This window comes from Seriola aureovittata, chromosome 12 (genome assembly GCF_021018895.1).
Source record: "Seriola aureovittata isolate HTS-2021-v1 ecotype China chromosome 12, ASM2101889v1, whole genome shotgun sequence".
Taxonomy (NCBI): Eukaryota; Metazoa; Chordata; class Actinopteri; order Carangiformes; family Carangidae; genus Seriola; species Seriola aureovittata.
The window spans coordinates 25,515,144-25,533,761 of record NC_079375.1 but is presented as its reverse complement, the minus strand read 5'-3'; the positions used below and the strand labels follow the sequence as shown (position 1 = coordinate 25,533,761).

The following is an 18,618-nucleotide window of genomic DNA, read 5'->3' as shown; positions in this document are numbered from 1 at the left end:
ATTTGCTGCAGCTCGGTTTGTCAAGGTCTTTTAGCTCTGAAGCAGCTATGATTCACCGTGCAACGTATGTGTCTGCACGCACACACACATCTACCTGTGTGGACTGTACACGCCTGACAGCTGATGTGACACCCACTAATGAATGAAGTAATTAACTACTGCAGGAACCAATTGTAGAAGAAATGACATGTTAGAAAATCAGCACAACACATCAGCAAAGAAGCAGAAGCTGTGAGGGTTAGCCCTAACCCGGGACAAGACTCTCCCCCTCTGGACTACCAGAGGAGACAGGACCCTGGACCTGCTGTGCTAATCTTAAAATGTAAAGATAAGATATTCCTTTATTAGTCCCACACTAGGGAAATGTGCAGTATTACAGCAGCAAAGTGAACAGTATACAGAAAGAAAAACTGCAAAATGACAATATGAAATACTTAAAAAAGATAAATAGTCTGGTACATATATTTCTCTTTGGTGTAGTAAACAAAAGAATCACACACTGAGATGGTAAACATTTATTACATAACGATAAGACAGCAAAAAAGTTGTATATTGACATTTTAAATAATGAAGCAATTAAATAATAAAACTTGAAGACACATACACCAGACTTCAGATCAAACTCATAGTAAATGATCCAGATCTAGCCCCCAAAATATTATGGCTTCTTCCCTGCCCCATTTCCCATCACTCCATCCAGTTCCGTACTTTTTGTGTAATCCTGCTGACAGATAAACAAACAGACAGGGTGAAAACACAACCTCAGTGACAAAGGTAATAATGAAATAATGACAACGAAACAATGAAATGTCCTCACTTCACCGTCTGGACGAGATAACCTGGGTTACACGTTTAGACGAAAACACCAACTGTCATAACACAGGGGATTACATGTCCCAAATAAAAATATATTTCTACATTCCCGTCCCTATAAGTCTGTTGTAGTAGTACTCTGGATAAATCCTCTTTATATAGAGCCACATTAGACGATAGAACGCATTAGATCATTAAAAACCTAAGTAAATGAATAGGCAATAGTAATCGCCAAATAGACTCCCCCCGCGCAGTATGAGAGAATGCCGAGGTCCAAGGCGCGCTCAGCGGTTTGGCGCTACTGTGTGTCCGGGGTTCGGTTCGCTCCAAAGCAGCGGCTGCACCGACGTTTCCCTCTCTCAGCCTCGGTCTGAAGCCTGGGACGTTCATGGACAGTCATGTCTCAGGAGGAAAATGCTGTTTCAGAGGAACTTTTCAAAGATGTCAAATTCTACGTGGTGGGGGACATTGACCAAAAGGTGAGCCTCTGGACGTTAGCTTCTTGTAGCTAAGTATATAGCATACCGACTAGCTAGCACCATTCAATGTGAATGAGGTGCTGCAAGACAAGCTAACTAGCTAAGTAGCTAAATATGTGGCTGACTAGACCAGAAACAGGGACTTGACACTAAAGTTTAGCAGCGTCCCTGCCTTGTGTCTTGTACCGGTTTGTGTTTGTGATACTCGTGGACTGTAAATATTTTGTACAGAAGCTGCTTAGCACTGTACTTTAGCATTAGCACAGATATTTAGCTGGAAGCTTACAGGCTGCGGCTTATCTCGCTAAGCTAGTGCTAAAGCTGGTGTTTGTTAGCTCGTTTTTTTCCAAACTCTGGGTACCACCTCTGTCAATGACCTTTGCGCTGATGTGACGCGGGGTGAAACATGTAAATGTAAATATATAACCGATCAGACTCTGTCTGCAGCAACCTGTCACTGTTAGCATCCTGCTGCATAGTGCGCCGCGTACTGCGCATGTGTGACCGCTGTTTCGGTCGTCTTTATTGGCGACCTGTGGCACAGAGCTGGACTTCCTGCCAAATAGTGACCCCAAGTCCCTGTTTGAGATATTTTTGCATGTTTCATACAGAGACGCATGAATCTGTTCATCTACAACTTAGTACTGTAACTTCTTACTAACAATTGGTGGGACACAACAGCGTTGTCAGGTGATACGGCAGCTTGTCATGTTATTGCTCAATAGAAAGAACAGTATGAAAACAATCAGTAAAGTACTTTTCATCAGAAATGTCAAGCTGCTTTTGGAGATAAGTTCCAGATGTTAATGGATCACATCCTGTTCTGTTTGTGTAAAGTTTTCATACCTGACTGGCTGCTGAAAAACACTCTCACTGCCCTTCTTTTTGCCCTTGCCCCAGTCGGAACAGTGACTGGATCAGATCTAAGACATAAACAAGGCCCTCGCTAACAAATTGATGCCTTCAGTAAGAACAATGTGAGGATGTGTTAAGCCTGAGATAGAGGGTCTGTGACAAAGCAGCTGCTACATGCAGGACAAAGAAGATAAACATCAGGGTTTAGAGAGCACTGAACTGAACACTGAGCTGTGACAGACACTTTGTTGAACCCCTGCAGTCTTTGAAATCCATTCATTCAATAGCCTCTAAAGATTTGAACGTGAGTAATAGACATGTAACCACTTACTACATCATCACACAAGAGAGATGCTGTCGGTAATGTGTGACGGTGATTTATCGATTTGTTTGCTTCATGTAACTGGAAGACCTTCTGCAAATGCGTTGTTCGATCAGCCAAGCAGGTAATGTTGCTTTAAAGGAGGCGGGGTTGAGCCAGGTTCCACTTGTTTGTGACCTTGTTCAGGTGTAGAGGGAACACAGATGTCTCTTTGACATGATGGAGGACGCATCGACCTGAACGTACACTAACTTGCATACAGAAGAACACAAGTATCTTACTGTGTTGAAGTTGGTTTTCAAATTCAGTTCTACTTTTCTCTTTGATACAGAACTTTGAAAACAACTCCTCAAACTGACGTTCAGAGGAAAACCCTGCTTCTCATTTTAAAACCTGCTGAAATTATCATGTTCTTTCCAACACCTCATGACTTATTTTCTTCAAATAATATACTTCATATCTAGTAGAAGTTGAATGTTAGGATGTTGAACTGCCATCAGCTCCTGGAAGAGCTTCGAGTATGTTTAGAACATTTGTGTTTTGCTACTATCTGTTAACTTTCTATTATATGATCTTTGGCATGCCAAAGTGTCCATGGGCAAGATATTGAACCCCTGAATTGCATAGCCATAGAATTGCATTGACCCTTTACCAGTGTTGAGTCTGGTGTTGTGGGAAGACAGTCCGGACTGAAGTAGAGTCTGACTGAATGGTCCGCTGATTCTCCAGGTGGTGCAGCTGCTGAAAGCGGGAAAAGGGAAGGAGGTGTCCTACAATGCCCTGGCCACCCACATCATCGCAGAGGATGGGGACAACCCTGAGGTGGGCGAGTCCAGAGAAGTTTTTGACCTGCCTGTTGTCAAGGTAAGAGTCATGCCAGATTTAAGCTGTGTCAGGCTGTGTGTTCCTCAATGTGCATTTTTATTATTTTTTTTAAATTCTATTTTTTAATTTTTTAATCATTATCATGTCTCCTACGGCTGTATGTTTTCATTTGGTGGGTGGGGTTTAAACCAGCAGCTCCTATGTCTGTCAGGTAAAATAAAGCTACACCCAGCAGCTAGTTAGCGTAGCTTAGCACAAAGACTGGAAACAGCTGGATAACAAAAAAAAGCACATTTCCCAAAATGTCAAAAAAATAATTGAATGCACAGAAACAGAAATGTGCTGATGGTTATTCACAGCCTGCGAGAGGTAATGGTTTTGTTTTTTGACCTCAGTCAAACAGTGAATGAGAAAGATTTAACCTTTCGCTCCCTTTATGTTTTCCAGCCGTCCTGGGTGATCCTCTCAGTCCGCTGTGGAGACCTGCTACCGTATCCTTCAACAAAACAACAATACAAGTGATTATTAATGTTTAGGGATTGCAAAAATCAGAGATGGTTTTCCAGAGAATTAATGGACTCAAATGTTTGTAAATATACAAGAATAAAAGCAGCTTTACGTTATTACAGTGTGTTACTTTAACCCTGAACACACCACAGAGTCACTGGATTCTCCCCAGAATCAGGACAGATCTTCTTTGGTGTGACAGCTTGTCTTCCCAGGGTAAGTGTGTACAGTGTGTAAGTTTACATATCTTCAGATTTGAAGAGCTACATCCAGTTTTGATGGTCCTGTATTGTGTGTGTGTGTGTGTGTGTGCATGTGTGTGTGTGTGTGTGTGTGTGTGTACACAGCTTCCAGATGATCTCAATGCCGTGTGGGCTTACGTTACCTTTTATGGAGGAGAATGTCAGCTTAACCTCAACAAGAAAGTCACTCACTTAGTGGTGAAGGAACCAAAGGGGGTGAGTGTGTGACCTGAAGGTGATCAGCACTAATTCACTCGACTTTCTGTCAGAATTATCGATCTTCACTGTCAGTGCTGATGTAGAAAAACAGATTTTGTAGATGAAATAAATGAAATGAAATGTGATGTTCACCTGAACAGATTCATCTGATTATACAATGTGTGTTTTTGTTGTATTTTTCCCTCCAGGCCAAGTTTGAGTGTGCCCTGAAACACCCTGGCATCAAGATCGTCACCCTGGACTGGATCACAGACTCTGTTAAAGGTGATGTTCCAGTCTGATGTAGTTTATATTCAGGTCCCAGATTATACTGATTACACGGTGCTCTCACTGAGTTTTGTAGATGTGTGTCTGTAGGAGGGATGTCACGAGAACCGAGACTTTGGTACCAAGTTGATACCAAAACGTGACTGTACTTGTTTTTCTACAGGACTGTAGGTACTGGAGGTTCTGTAGATGTAGGTACTGAAGACGTGAGTCTAACAGGACTGATGAGAGCAGAATAATAACACTACAGCTGTTCTAGTCTGACATCAAACTCAGGAGAGAAGAAGAAGACAGGCACAGTAAACAATAACAACAACATGTGGTGCAGCAACAGGTCGTTGTGTGTAAACGGTGTCACAGGAGGAAGCAGCTCAGAGACAGACATCATGTCTATACAACTGTTCAGGCTGAGTGAGTTTCACGTTATATCGGCAACATGTCGTCATGTTCACGTCCTGAAATGTTACTGTTACTGTTTGTGAATTATGACAGCTGACATCCTGTAACAACGCTCCACACAAACAACGTTCACAGAGGCTAACGTTAGCTTGTTTAGGCTAACATACAGACAGCTCACAACGTCAATGTAAGCAGCTACAGTCGTCAAGGTTCAGTCCGTCACAATACAACACAGTTTTTAATGAATATTTTCACACCGTGATGTCTGGTATCGTGACATCACTATTCCATAGCAGAGCTACTAATAATCTACCAATTACTATCTCAATTAATCAATGAATTGTTTGGTCTGTCCAATGTCATAAAATAATGAATAATTCTGTTCCATTTTCGGTTCACAGACAAACAGACCAAACCTGAAATATAAGCAGTTTACTGTCAAACATGTCAGAGAAAATCCTCACACAGAATATTTGTTGTCGACTAATTGATTAATTGATTAATCAGTGTAGCTCTATAGCACTTATAATAAATGGTCAACTGATAAATGCGTCAGCTGAAAAATAATGTTGGACACCATCACTGCTCTGTGTAGTGACCCTCTACCTTTATGGTTGACATGAATTAGGTATAAATTATGTAAATGATTGAATGTAAGGTATTACGCAACATCTTTTGTTTTAAAGGCGTGAAACTACAATAATATATAATATGATACAAAACGACTGATTCGTTTCCTCTTTTCCAGACAAAAGCAAGAAGGATGAGGCGCTCTATCACCCCAGACTAACGTACGTGGAGCCTGAGGAAGAGGAGGAGAGCGAAGCAGAGTCATATGACCAGCACTCCCAATCAGATGGAAGCTACAGATCCCGGATGTCCAGCGGCGGCTCGTCAGGCGAGGAGTCCAGCCCCCGCAGACGACCAGGACCCAAAAAACTGAATTCTGTGTCTCCGACATCGCCCAAGAAACCGGAGCGCCGCAGCGAGCGCATGTTTGACGACTCCGATGATGACTCGTCCACAGAGAAGGAGGGTACCAACCTCAACTGGACGCCGGCTGAAGTCGTCACGCCGACACCGCCTATTCCGACCGGCACAGCCAGACGGCGAGGCGGGCCGCCTGGCAGCAAAGACCCGGTGTCATCTACAGGCAGTGGGCTCATCAACCTGTGTGCCACTGTGCCTCCTGTACCTGGCAGCGGAGGAGCCATACCTGCAGAGGCTCGCTCTGCTGCTGCTGCCATCAGTCACAGCACACAGCAGGGTCAGTATGTCAGGACTACATCCTGCGTGGTAATACTGACCTGTCAGGTGCTCCTGGGCTTGTGGAGCGTCACATTGTGTGATGTTGTAGCATTGAAGTGGAAATGTTGTCCATCCACCAAATACAGCAAAAAAAACAAGCTAGTTTTCGATTAAACTTCATTTAAAGGAGCTATGTGTAAGTTTTGCTATTGCTACATAGCTAACATTAGCATTAGCAGCTGAAAATGGTGCTACCAGCGTCATGTCGGCAACTGTGTTTGTCATTATTTCATGTCGTATTCTGATTGGCTGTTTGAGTCTAAGCAGTGGTCAGACTCACAGCGTGTCTGGGACTCCAGGCAGAAAGAGTCAGATCATCTGTAGCTTCTAAAAAGTGGATCATGGCTGTAAGTTGGAGATAAGTTGATGGACTTATGTATTAATGCTCCTGCTGGTTAAAGTATTAAGCAGAAATAATAATGAAATAATAAATCGTATAAATTCCCTGGTAATGTCTCTCTGGTTACAGCATGAATTTATGTTTGTGAGCGACTGTGTCCGGACGGTTAAGTTGGATTGAGTTTACACAATGTTTTACCAAATGTGTTACCAAAGACTGCAACACAGAAGTTCCTCTGCAGGTTGAGATTCTTTAGAAAGAAGGCGCAGCTTTTTATTTTTATGTTAGCCTACTTTTCTAAATGGATAAATGTTAGTTTTTGTTGTGCTCCTTGTTTCTAACCCAGAATCCTGCTGCTGAAGGTTTCACCTCTTCCCGTTTTAGGTCTGTCAGTTCCAGAAGGAATCCCTGGGTGGAGTCCAGCTGCGAGAACCCTCCGCAACATCACTAACAACTCTGACATGCAGCCAGCTAATCGACCTGCCAACGTTGCACACGTAAGAAATCCTAGTTTTAGGACAGGTTCTCCGTGTCTGCTGTCGCTGAGGCAACAAGAGCCACGTGTCGACACTGATATCATTCTGATGGAACTGAATATGGATGAGTGATGACCAGCATGAAAACACTCACATTGTTTGTGCCAGTGTTTTCTCTAACTTCTTTTTCTTTGTCCTCTGTTGCAGATCATCCAGAATCTGACAGCCAATCAGACAAAGCCACTGGAGCAGCAGCCTAATCAGAGCCACGCTCAGACCCCCAACAGCACCAACCCTCTTCTGTTCAGTCAGTCCAAACTGGCCGGCCAGCCCCTCACAGCAGAGCAGCAGCAACAGTTACTGCAACAACAACAGTCGCACCAGGCTGCCCAGCAGCAGCAGCATCAACCGCCACCACAGCAACCGCAGCATCCCATGATGCACCTCCAGCAGCAGCATCAGATGATGCAGCTACATCACCAACAGCAACAGCAACAACAACAGCAACAACATCAACAGCAGCAGCAGCCTCAGGTTGCGCAGCAACAAGGGTTCCCACAGTTGCCCCAACAGCAGCAACAGTTCCTGCAACAACAGCAGCAAATGCACCAACAGATGTTTTCGCAGCAGCAGCAGCAACAACAGCAGCAGCAGCAGCAGCAGCAGCAGCAGCATGCGTTCTCCCAGCAGCAGCTGCGCCCCCAGCAGCTCCTGCGGCCTGGTTTACAGCAGCTGCAGCAGCAACAAGCTCTGCAACAACAGCTCCAACAGTTCCAGCAGCAGCAACGTATGCAGATGTTACAGCAACAGCAGCAACAGCAGAATCAACAGCAGTTACACCAACAGCATCTACAGCAGCAGCAGCAACAGCAGCAACAGCAGCAGCAGCAGCAGCAGCATTTCCTACAACAGCAGCACATGCAGCAGATGCAGCAGCAGCAGCACCTGCAGAATCAGCAGCAGCAGCAGACTCTGCAGCATCAGAACCAGCAGGTCCTGCAGCAGCAGACCACCACGCTGCAGCCTCAGCTGCAGCAGCCTCCTCACGTCTCCCAGCTGTTTGGACACGAACTGGGACAAGAAAGTGAGTACAACCAGGCTGCACTGGGTTCTACTGGTCTAACACACTGGTCCACAGTGAAACAGTACTGTGAATCTGTGTTCGTATTTACATTTGGAACTGGTGGAAGAACAAAAGCTCTGTCGAGTTTAGGATTTATTTCTTGTCTTTATCAGGGATGGAAATGAATTTCATCATTCAGATGTCTGAAGTTCATTTAACCAGCTCCTCAGAGAGATAGAGAGACAGGGAGAGAGAGGGAACTAAAAGCGAGCGAGTGAGCATGTCTATGGGCAGAAGGAGAGAGGTGAAACTACAATTCTTACTTTATATTTGAGATGTGTATTAGAGCCATGTGATTGGACTACATCCATACTACATACTGTGTTGACTTGTGTTCATCCAGGTTAATGACGCCAGCAGATCGACAATACTGGCATTTAAAGTCACGTAGATACAGTTGCGTTAAGTTAAGTGGTTGACTGATCAATCAGCCAATCTTTGGTATTTTGAGATAATCGCCATCAGCTCTCGAAGCCGATTAGCGCTTCACTTGTGTCAGTTTCACTATTGTACAATAAAAATACTTTGAAGTTTGAACAGACAGATATTATTTGGAAAAGCTCTGATACTGGGCGAGAAAAAAGTCTGGTCTCAGGTGGAACTGAAACGGAGAAAAAGATCTTTAGATTTAGATCAATAAAAACTGCCTGTTACAGGGTGTGAGTTTAGATTCTGTTCTAGGTTCAGGTCCAGTTAAAAGGTCTTTAACTTGTTCTGCTCTAAACTTCAGTCCCACAGGACGGTTTCCTGCTCGGCTGTGTGTTTGCTATTGCTGACTACCCAGAACAGATGGCTGACAAACAGCTGCTGGCCACATGGAAGAGGGTAAGACAGTCACTCTGTCACTCTGTCACTCAGTCACTCTGTCACTCTGTCACCCGGTCACCCTGTCACCTTGTCACTCAGTCACTCTGTCACCCTGTCACTCTGTCACCCTGTCACTCAGTCACTCAGTCACTCTGTCACCCTGTCACTCAGTCACTCAGTCACTCAGTCACTCAGTCACTCTGTCACTCAGTCACTCTGTCACTCTGTCACTCTGTCACTCTGTCACTCAGTCACTCAGTCACTCTGTCACCCGGTCACCCGGTCACCCGGTCACTCTGTCACCCGGTCACCCTGTCACCCAGTCACCCGGTCACCCAGTCACCCAGTCACTCAGTCACTCTGTCACTCAGTCACTCTGTCACTCTGTCACCCTGTCACTCAGTCACTCAGTCACTCAGTCACTCAGTCACCCTGTCACTCTGTCACCCTGTCACTCAGTCACTCAGTCACTCTGTCACTCAGTCACCCTGTCACTCTGTCACTCTGTCACCCTGTCACTCAGTCACTCTGTCACTCAGTCACTCTGTCACTCTGTCACTCAGTCACTCTGTCACTCTGTCACTCAGTCACTCTGTCACCCTGTCACCCTGTCACTCAGTCACCCTGTCACTCTGTCACTCTGTCACTCTGTCACTCAGTCACCCTGTCACTCTGTCACCCTGTCACTCAGTCACTCTGTCACTCTGTCACTCAGTCACCCTGTCACTCTGTCACTCTGTCACTCAGTCACCCTGTCACCCAGTCACTCAGTCACTCAGTCACCCTGTCACTCAGTCACTCTGTCACTCAGTCATTCTGTAGCAGCAGTTTATGTTGTTGTTGATGATTTAAAAAAACAAACAAAGGTCACAGATGTTGTGTATTAGTTGATGTTTACTGAACTCCTCCCTCAGGTCATCCAGGCGTGTGGAGGTGCTGTCGACCCCACCTTGACCGGCCGTTGCACACACCTGCTGTGTGAGAGCCAAGTCAGCAACATGTATGTACAGGTAAGCATGCGTGTAAGAGCAGACGTCGTTAGGAGAAGATGAACAGTGTGTGAAGACTGAATGTCACTGTTCTGCTCCGTGGTGCGGTTCACGTCATGTTTGAGACAGGTGTTGATGTGTGGTGTTGTCTCCGCCAGGCGCTCAGAGAGGGGAAACGCTGTGTAACCGCCCACTGGCTCAACACGGTCCTGAAGAGGAAGAGGATGGTTCCTCCTCACCGGACGCTGCATCTGCCCTTCGCCTTCCCTCCTGGAGCCAAGCCCTGCTCTCAGCACGTAGGTCACCGTCTGGAACCCGCCTGAAATCTGTGGGGCAGCAGGATCAATACCTGTTCTCTCACCTGTTCTCTGACATGTTCTCTGACATGTTCTCTCTTCTCTCACATGTTCTCTCACCTGTTCTCTGACTGTTCTCTGACATGTTCTCTGACATGTTCTCTGACATGTTCTCTGACTGTTCTCTGACATGTTCTCTGACTGTTCTCTCACATGTTCTCTCTTCTCTGACATGTTCTCTCACCTGTTCTCTGACTGTTCTCTGACATGTTCTCTGACATGTTCTCTCTTCTCTGACATGTTCTCTCACCTGTTCTCTCACATGTTCTGACATGTTCTCTCACATGTTCTCTGACATGTTCTCTGACATGTTCTCTGACTGTTCTGACATGTTCTCTCACATGTTCTCTGACTGTTCTCTGACATGTTCTCTGACTGCTCTCTGACATGTTCTCTCACCTGTTCTCTGACTGTTCTCTCACATGTTCTCTCACCTGTTCTCTGACATGTTCTCTGACTGTTCTCTGACATGTTCTCTCACCTGTTCTCTGACATGTTCTCTGACCTGTTCTCTGTTCTCTCACCTGTTCTCTCACCTGTTCTCTAACTTGTTCTCTCACCTGTTCTCTAACTTGTTCTCTCACCTGTTCTCTAACTTGTTCTCTCACCTGTTCTCTGACCTGTTCTCTGACATTTTCTCTGACTTGTTCTCTCTTCTCTGACCTGTTCTCTCACCTGTTCTCTGTTCTCTCACCTGTTCTCTCACCTGTTCTCTAACTTGTTCTCTCACCTGTTCTCTAACTTGTTCTCTCACCTGTTCTCTGACCTGTTCTTTTACATGTTCTCTGTTCTCTAACTTGTTCTCTCACCTGTTCTCTGAGCTGTTCTCTGTTCTCTCACCTGTTCTCTCACCTGTTCTCCCTTGCTGTCTGTGTTCTCAGATTATATCAGTGACGGGGTTTGTGGATGCCGACAGAGACGACCTGAAGTTGATGGCCTACCTGGCAGGAGCCAGATACACTGGATACCTGTGTCGCAGTAACACAGTGCTCATCTGTAAAGAGTAAGACTGGGGGGTTGAAGGAGCTTTGTGGGAGCATCCTGTAGAAAATGATAAATACCAGCTACCACCTCTCTACTGTGATTCGTCCTTCTGTTGAATACTCCGTGAACTGAACCACTGCATGAAATCCATATTTACAATACGTTCTCAACCTGTGGTAGAGATCAGAGATTAAAGCAACGGGTGGCGACTTCAACATTCAGCTGGAGACAAACATGACAGTTTTGATCTGTGCTGTCAGAATTACAGCCTGACTACAATCAGACTACAGTCAGACTACAGTCGAACTACAGTCAGACTACAGCCAGATTACATTCAGACTACAGTCATGTTTACAATCAGATTACAGCCTGACTACAGCCTGACTACAGTCAGATTACATTCAGACTACAGTCATGTTTACAATCAGATTACAGCCTGACTACAGTCACGTTTACAATCAGATTACAGCCTGACTACAGTCAGACTACAGTCAGATTACATTCAGACTACAGTCATGTTTACAATCAGATTACAGCCTGACTACAGTCACGTTTACAATCAGATTACAGTCAGGCTACAGTCACGTTTACAATCAGATTACAGCCTGACGACAGTCGAACTACAGTCACTACTAAAATCAGATTACAGTCTCCAACATAACAAGGACCGCTTCTCTGTTGTCTGTGTGTCACATACAGTCAGACTCTCCTGTAGATCTGTGTGTTGTGTGTCAGACATCAGGATCTGCACCGTCGGTCTTGAGACGTTGACCCGTTCTGGAGAAAGCTCAGTGTTGGTGATGAGGTTTTCCCGCTGGTCTCTTTCAGACCCAGCGGACTGAAATATGAGAAGGCCAAGGAGTGGAAGATCCCCTGTGTGAATGCCCAGTGGCTGTGTGACATACTGCTGGGCAACTTCGAAGCCCTGAGACAGATTCAGCACAGCAGATACTCCATCTACACACACCCTGAACCACTGGTGCCTAACCCACAGCTGGTCCAGAACCTGCTGGGTAAGTACAGCTGAATGTGGCATCACTAATTAAGACTATTAGAAAGATAGTGACAGGATCAAGATGATTAAACAGAGAAAGATCTGGGTTAAAAAAAAAACAATACGATGTCGCTGTGTTTCTCTGTAGCTGCCTGGAGGACGCCGATCAAAGTGTCTCCTGAAGCTGTGGCGGTGAGTTTGTCGCTAACCTTCGTTCTGATTGTTTCTCTGATATTATGAACCAGACGTTCAGCAGGTTTTCACCAGCAGCTGAATGATCCTCAGAGGTTTCCTCCTCTCCACAACAAACACACCAGGGGGTTAAAACCAGGAGAAACACTGAATAAAACACTTTAAAAGTGTTAAAAAGTGTATCTGACTTAAAACTAGCTAAAAGTCAATGTTGAGCTTCTGTCAGACAAACACACACATGATCGTAGAGGATATGATGTCACTGACAGGCGACCAATGAAACGTCACCATGATTAAAATCACAGATTTCTCTGGGTTGAGAATTGATGGAAACATTTGTGATGATGTGAGAACACAACTCAACAACATACAGAACACAGGTCCAGATGTTTTCAGATGTTTTAATGTGGGTAAGTTACAGATTAGAACTTTAAACCTTCACTCATAAAAGACGAACTGCTCCAGGTCGTGCTCGCGTGTTCAGTGTCTGACCCGGTCGGACTGGAGGTCGTGGTTCACACAGCAGACAGCGGCTCGTCTGATTGTGTGTCTGTTGTGTTTGTGCAGAGTCTCCAGCTGCTGCAGAAGCAGAAGATCTCTGATGCCACCAACCAGCCTCCGAACAAGAAGGCCAGGTCAGTACAGGTGCAGTCAGGTGACCCAAACATCAGCTGTCCAGACAAACCATGTAACAGTTAATATTATTGTGTGTGTGTGTGTGTGTGTGTGTGTGTGTGTGTGTGTGTGTGTGTGTGTGTGTGTGTGTGTGTGTGTGTGTGTGTGTGTGTGTGTGTGTGTGTGTGTGTGTGCAGACTGGAGGAGATCCAGTGCCCCAGTAAGAAGCTTCCTCCAGAGTCCACTCCTCGAGTCATGTTCACAGGCTTCGAGCCTCCACAAGTCCAACAGTACACAAAGGTAAAGTCAGTCTGATGACGTGTTGGCGCCGCTCTTTTCCTCCCGTTCTGATCCACATCAGCTTCAGACTTACCTCATTCCAACAGGACGTGACTGAATCAGCCGCCGGCTCTCTTCAACTGTTGTGTTTGATGGGGTCTGTCCTCTGTCTTCTCCCCCGCAGAGGTTACATGCTCTGGGCGGTGAGGTAGCAGACAGCAGTCAGAAGGTGACTCACCTGGTGGCCAGTAAAGTGACCCGCACCGTCAAGTTCCTCACCGCCATGTCTGTGGTCAAACACATCGTCAGCCCGGAGTGGCTGGAGGAGAGCTGGAGGAGCCAGAAGTTTGTGGGTATGTATATGTCATGTCACGTTCTTCTAAACACACTATCTCAGGAACGCCAAGCTGGACTCGTGGATGAACTGATTAGAGTTTTATGGTCAAAGGTCAAAGGTCACTGTGACCTCACAAACACATTTTTGGCCATAACTCAAGAATTCATATGATAATTATGATTAAATCATCACTAAAGAGTCTGTCATGAAGAGAGCTGATAAAAACACATGATCCAAGTCATGTTGACATTTAAGATGTATTGATTGATTACCATGTCGTCAAGTAACACTGAAGAAAACATTCCACCTTAAAAGATGGCGGTAGCTGCTGGTAGCCTCTGAGTTCCTTAAATCGTTAGTAAAGATGAAAAGACAGAAACATCCTTTCGTCCATTGTTCACTCTGATCAAACTGTTTTACTGGCAGAAATCGTTTGGGGGGGAATTGATAAATTGATGAGGTGATTGTAAAGATCAGCTCTCCCTGTGATCCAGACAGACTGGCTCACCAGCTGCACTGACCTGGATTTAGTTGTCTAAGCTGTCTTCCATTTTTAAAGAATTATCCAAAAAGAAAAAAAAAAATTATTGTGATTTTTATTTCCTCGTGCAGTTTCATTGCAAAAAAAACGTCTAAATACATCTCAACTTTTTAGAAAAAGCTGCTGTGAAATCAGGTGTTTTAGCTGCAACAATCCTAAAAAAAGGCCTGTGAAATCATGCTGGGACTTTTCCTCACTGCTAGAAATATAAACCAATATGTGTTTTCTCACTACTTAGTCTAATGTGTGTGTGTGTGTGTGTGTGTGTGTGTGTGTGTGTGTGTGTGTGTGTGTGTGTGTGTGTGTGTGTGTGTGTGTGTGTGTGTGTGTGTGTTGCAGATGAGCAGAGTCACACTCTGAGGGATGCCGAGGCGGAGGTGTTGTTTGGCTTCAGTCTGGAGGAGTCACTGAAGAGAGCCCACGGTGCTCCGCTCTTCAAGGTCAGACCACGACTTTACGCCCTCAGTTCTCCTCTGGTTTTACACCGGAGCTCACGCAGCCTGTCGCTCACTGACTGACTGTTTGTTGTGATGGATGTTGTAGGGGAAGTACTTCTACCTCACCCCCGGGATCTGCCCCAGCCTCAGCACCATGAAGTCCATCCTGGAGAGCGCTGGAGGAAAGCTGCTGGCCAAACAGCCGTCCTACAGGAAGATCATGGAGCACAAACAGAACAAGGTCCTTAAAGTTCTCTGCAGACATTTAATATGATTCATATTTTCTTTAACTTGGTTTCCACACAAAAGGTGAAAAAAAAAGGTCAAAAAAGTCAAACAAACTCATTAATAAGCTTCAGTCTTGATAAAGTCTTGACACCTAAAAATAAAAACATAAAGTCTGACTTTATTGTTACTAACTGCATCCTGGTCTTTTGTTGCAGAACCTTCCAGAAATCATCTTAATTTCCTGTGACAACGACCTCCACCTCCTCAGAGAGTACTTCTTGAAAAACATTGGTAACACACACACACACACACACACACACACACACACATACACATACACACACACTTTGTTTTTATTGAACTCTACTGAGTCCCTCTGACCTCTGTCGGCCTCCTGCAGGTGAGGAAACACCTGGACTCACTGTCGCAGCTTCAGATACATGTAACATATATGTAGACGTGACCTCAGTATTAAAGGGACAGTTCTGGTTTTTTGTTGTAATGTGAGTTCGTCACATACAGTCGGTACATCACCTGCAGCAGATGATGATGAGTGGTGTCTGTTAGGAAGCCGACGCACCGACAGTGTCAGAGCGATGTGTTACTGTGGGCGGGGCCACGAGGAAAAACCTGTTTTAGACACTTTTAAAAACGGCCACTTAAACAATCCAACATCTGTTTAAATGAAGCTTCATGTGGAATATTTCCAGTGGTTTATCTTCCTGTGAAAACAGCAATTTTCCTTTGGCACTACATTTTTTTTCAACCACTGAACTACCGTGTTCCTACGCTCAGGCATCTACGGAGCGCACTGTATCACGCCGCGGCCGCAGGTCAGCTGAGTGAAGCAGAAAGCGGCGCTCCGTAGAAGCGCTTGAGCGTAGGAACACGGGAGTCCAGCTGTTTTCACGAGACGAAAAACAGCTGAAAACCTTCTACATGAAGCTTCATTTAAACAGATGTTGGATTGTTTGGGTGGGTGTTTTTAAAAGTTCGGGTGGAGGCCGTGACGGAGCGAAGAGTAAACCTTCAGCTTGTGACGTTCCAGTTGATCTTGTGCTGATGTCGTCTGTCGTCTCTTTGTCCAGATGTCCACAACGCTGAATTCATCTTGACCGGAGTTCTGACCCAGAAACTGGACTATGACTCATATCCTTTTTCAGCCAATGGCAGCTTCTGACACTGACGTGTGATTTCTCTGCTCTGTTGTTATTAAAGATATGATTCGTGAAGATGTTCAGACACAGTCAGAGTCGGGACAGTTCATGTTCTCAGGTCGTCCTGTTGCTCCGAATCTGGTACAAACGCTCTCCCGGATTCTTGGCGGTCAGAGGTCAAAGGTCACTGAGCTTCAATCTGAGTATAGAAAGAACTTCGTCACATTGTACCAGCGCACAATATCATTTATTATAAATATGTGGTTAATTGACTTCTTCCTTTAAATATAAAATATTATACATTTATACTTTATATTTCGTCTTCTTATGCTGTCATGGTGGATGAGCTAATGTTACCATGGTAACAATCAAGTGACACTTGCGCTGTCCAGTAGCACTGAACAACAAAAAACAGGAAAACCTGGCTCATAAATTGTTGTTTGCTGACATTGTTATGGAGAGAGCAAAGAGAAGAGAAAGTTTTTAGAAATTAAAATCAGGTTTTTCTTCTTCTATTGTTTCACTCTTTGTTGAATTTTCAAAATAAAACGTCCCCGTAACTGTTGAATTCCTCTTAAAGACATTTTCTGCTGCGGTAAACGGAGCTGAGCGGTTGGATGCTTTTTTTTTTAAATTTATTTGAAAAAAGGTCTTAATTTACCCAGAATTCATTGTACCACAGTCCGATTTAAGATAATCAAGAACTAACCGAAGCAGCAGAGTGACCAGTGTCCTCACTTCCTGTTTACAGTGTTGTTGGTGGATGTAGTACAGACCACTGCTGCGGTCGTTAGTCATGTGACATTCGCTCAGAGGCCGGTTCATCACGTGGCTGATGAAGCTCACAGGTGTTGATTCACCTGGACGATCAGGCGCAGGATGCAGGTTGCTGTAGAAACAGTCACTTTCCTTGACAGTCACACGTATAAGTTCACTTGATGGCGAAGCGACGACGGCCGGAGGAGGAGGAGACGGAGACGATGACGCCCCCCTGTACAGTCCAGCCACACTGACTTTTCTATGTTTTTATTTCTGTGCATAGATCTGAGTCTTTTTGTAGACTTTTGTTACCTGTTGGAGAATAAATAAATAAATAAATAAATGGATGTTATTTTTGTGAATGTTTACATTATGGAAGATTTTAACCTTTTTCCTGTTGTTCTGATAGAATGTGTAAAAGCGTCAGCTGCTTTTTGAATAAAACTGTACATTTGTTTGTGAAGTGTCCTCGTCTTTCTCATCGTGTTGTGGTCTTCGGGATGTCTGATGTGTCCTCAGGTGAGAGCTGAAGTCTGGAGGTTCAGCAGCTGAGCTTTTGTCCACAGGTCAAACAATCACCTCCCTCGTTCGTGTCGGAGAGAAGGACGTTTGAGAACAAAAGCTCCATCTCAGCTTCTCGTCACTGGAGCTTTTTCTTGAAGGTATTCCTCCCAGGTTTCTGCAGATAATTCCTGATAGATTTGATTTAATTAACTGTTAATGAGGGTCTGGGGTAGTTACTGGTGAAGTCCTAATTGGTGGCTGTCAGACAGATAGCCTGGGGTCATGTGTGGGTGGGGGTGCCGGGTGGGAGGGGGGTGTGCAGCGTCGCCTGCGGTGCTGCCCTCAAAACTACAGCAGACTGAATTAGACACAGCCTGAGCCAAGGTCATGTGCTACATATTCCACGTGTCTGTCTCTGTTTACACGAACACGAGACGGGACGTTCGCTGCGTTCACCTGAACGTCTCAGGGCTGTCGAACAGAACCAGAACTCCACCTCAGAGCAGGTTCGACCCAGACGGAGCTTCACAGACGTTTCTGTTCCTTCCAGGAATCGCAGCAGGGAGCGTCTCTGTTCAGCCCCGGTGTGAAACCTGAGCCGGGTTCACACAGAGGCTGCGACCTGCTGCTGACTGATGGAGACTGAGCTGCTGTTTCACTGAAAACCCACGTCAGTGTCTGAGAGACTGTTGGATTAGTCCCTGAATGCAACTGTAGGGTCTTTTCTTACTCAGTTACCCACAGTTAGCCCTCGCTGGAGGAGTAATACCTGCTGCAGTGGATAACAGAGGCTCTGAGACATGAAGCCGTGAACCTGTAGAGACAGAATCAAGGGAATATTCCTCTTAAAACAGGTTTGTCAGTTTATTGGTACATCCTGTATGAAGTCTCTGAGCTGCTGTGGTGTGACGGCTGCGTCTTTAATGGCTCGTCACACAAACCATCATCAAACACCAGGAGAAATAGAGTGCTGCTCCTCCCACAGAGGCCACATGATGGCCCCTTCATCGACCCCCAGTTCACAACCTGATGTCCCAAAGGTTTTTATGAACGTCCTATGATCCCTGAAGCATCAGTAAAGGATGTGTAGCCCCTTTCTTAAACCCCTCACTGTAACATGTAGGGAGAAGGCAGATGTTTAACATCTGGAGTCTGTAGTTCAGTCCAACAGACCCAGTGAGGAATATATGATAAGATCATAAACAGTTAAGGTTTTAAAGAACTCCTCATCAACGCGACTGTAGAAGTGAAGATGCTCCAGAGG

General features: G+C 45.2%; 1 protein-coding gene across 1 annotated transcript; it reads left to right on the top strand.

The window, feature by feature from the left end:
• The first annotated feature begins 1,095 nt into the window (after positions 1 to 1,095).
• On the top strand, positions 1,096 to 17,307 carry paxip1 (PAX interacting (with transcription-activation domain) protein 1). Its single transcript, XM_056392468.1, has 23 exons — positions 1,096 to 1,292; positions 3,199 to 3,333; positions 3,742 to 3,785; positions 3,954 to 4,017; positions 4,149 to 4,259; positions 4,451 to 4,526; positions 5,677 to 6,195; positions 6,961 to 7,073; positions 7,260 to 8,136; positions 8,906 to 9,000; positions 9,897 to 9,992; positions 10,130 to 10,267; positions 11,209 to 11,330; positions 12,140 to 12,324; positions 12,454 to 12,497; positions 13,065 to 13,132; positions 13,310 to 13,412; positions 13,576 to 13,744; positions 14,609 to 14,709; positions 14,813 to 14,947; positions 15,150 to 15,225; positions 16,023 to 16,083; positions 17,015 to 17,307. Exons 1-23 carry the CDS (start codon positions 1,212 to 1,214, stop codon positions 17,028 to 17,030), a joined length of 3,429 nt encoding a protein of 1,142 aa, XP_056248443.1. The 5' UTR covers positions 1,096 to 1,211; the 3' UTR covers positions 17,031 to 17,307.
• The last annotated feature ends 1,311 nt before the right edge of the window (positions 17,308 to 18,618 follow it).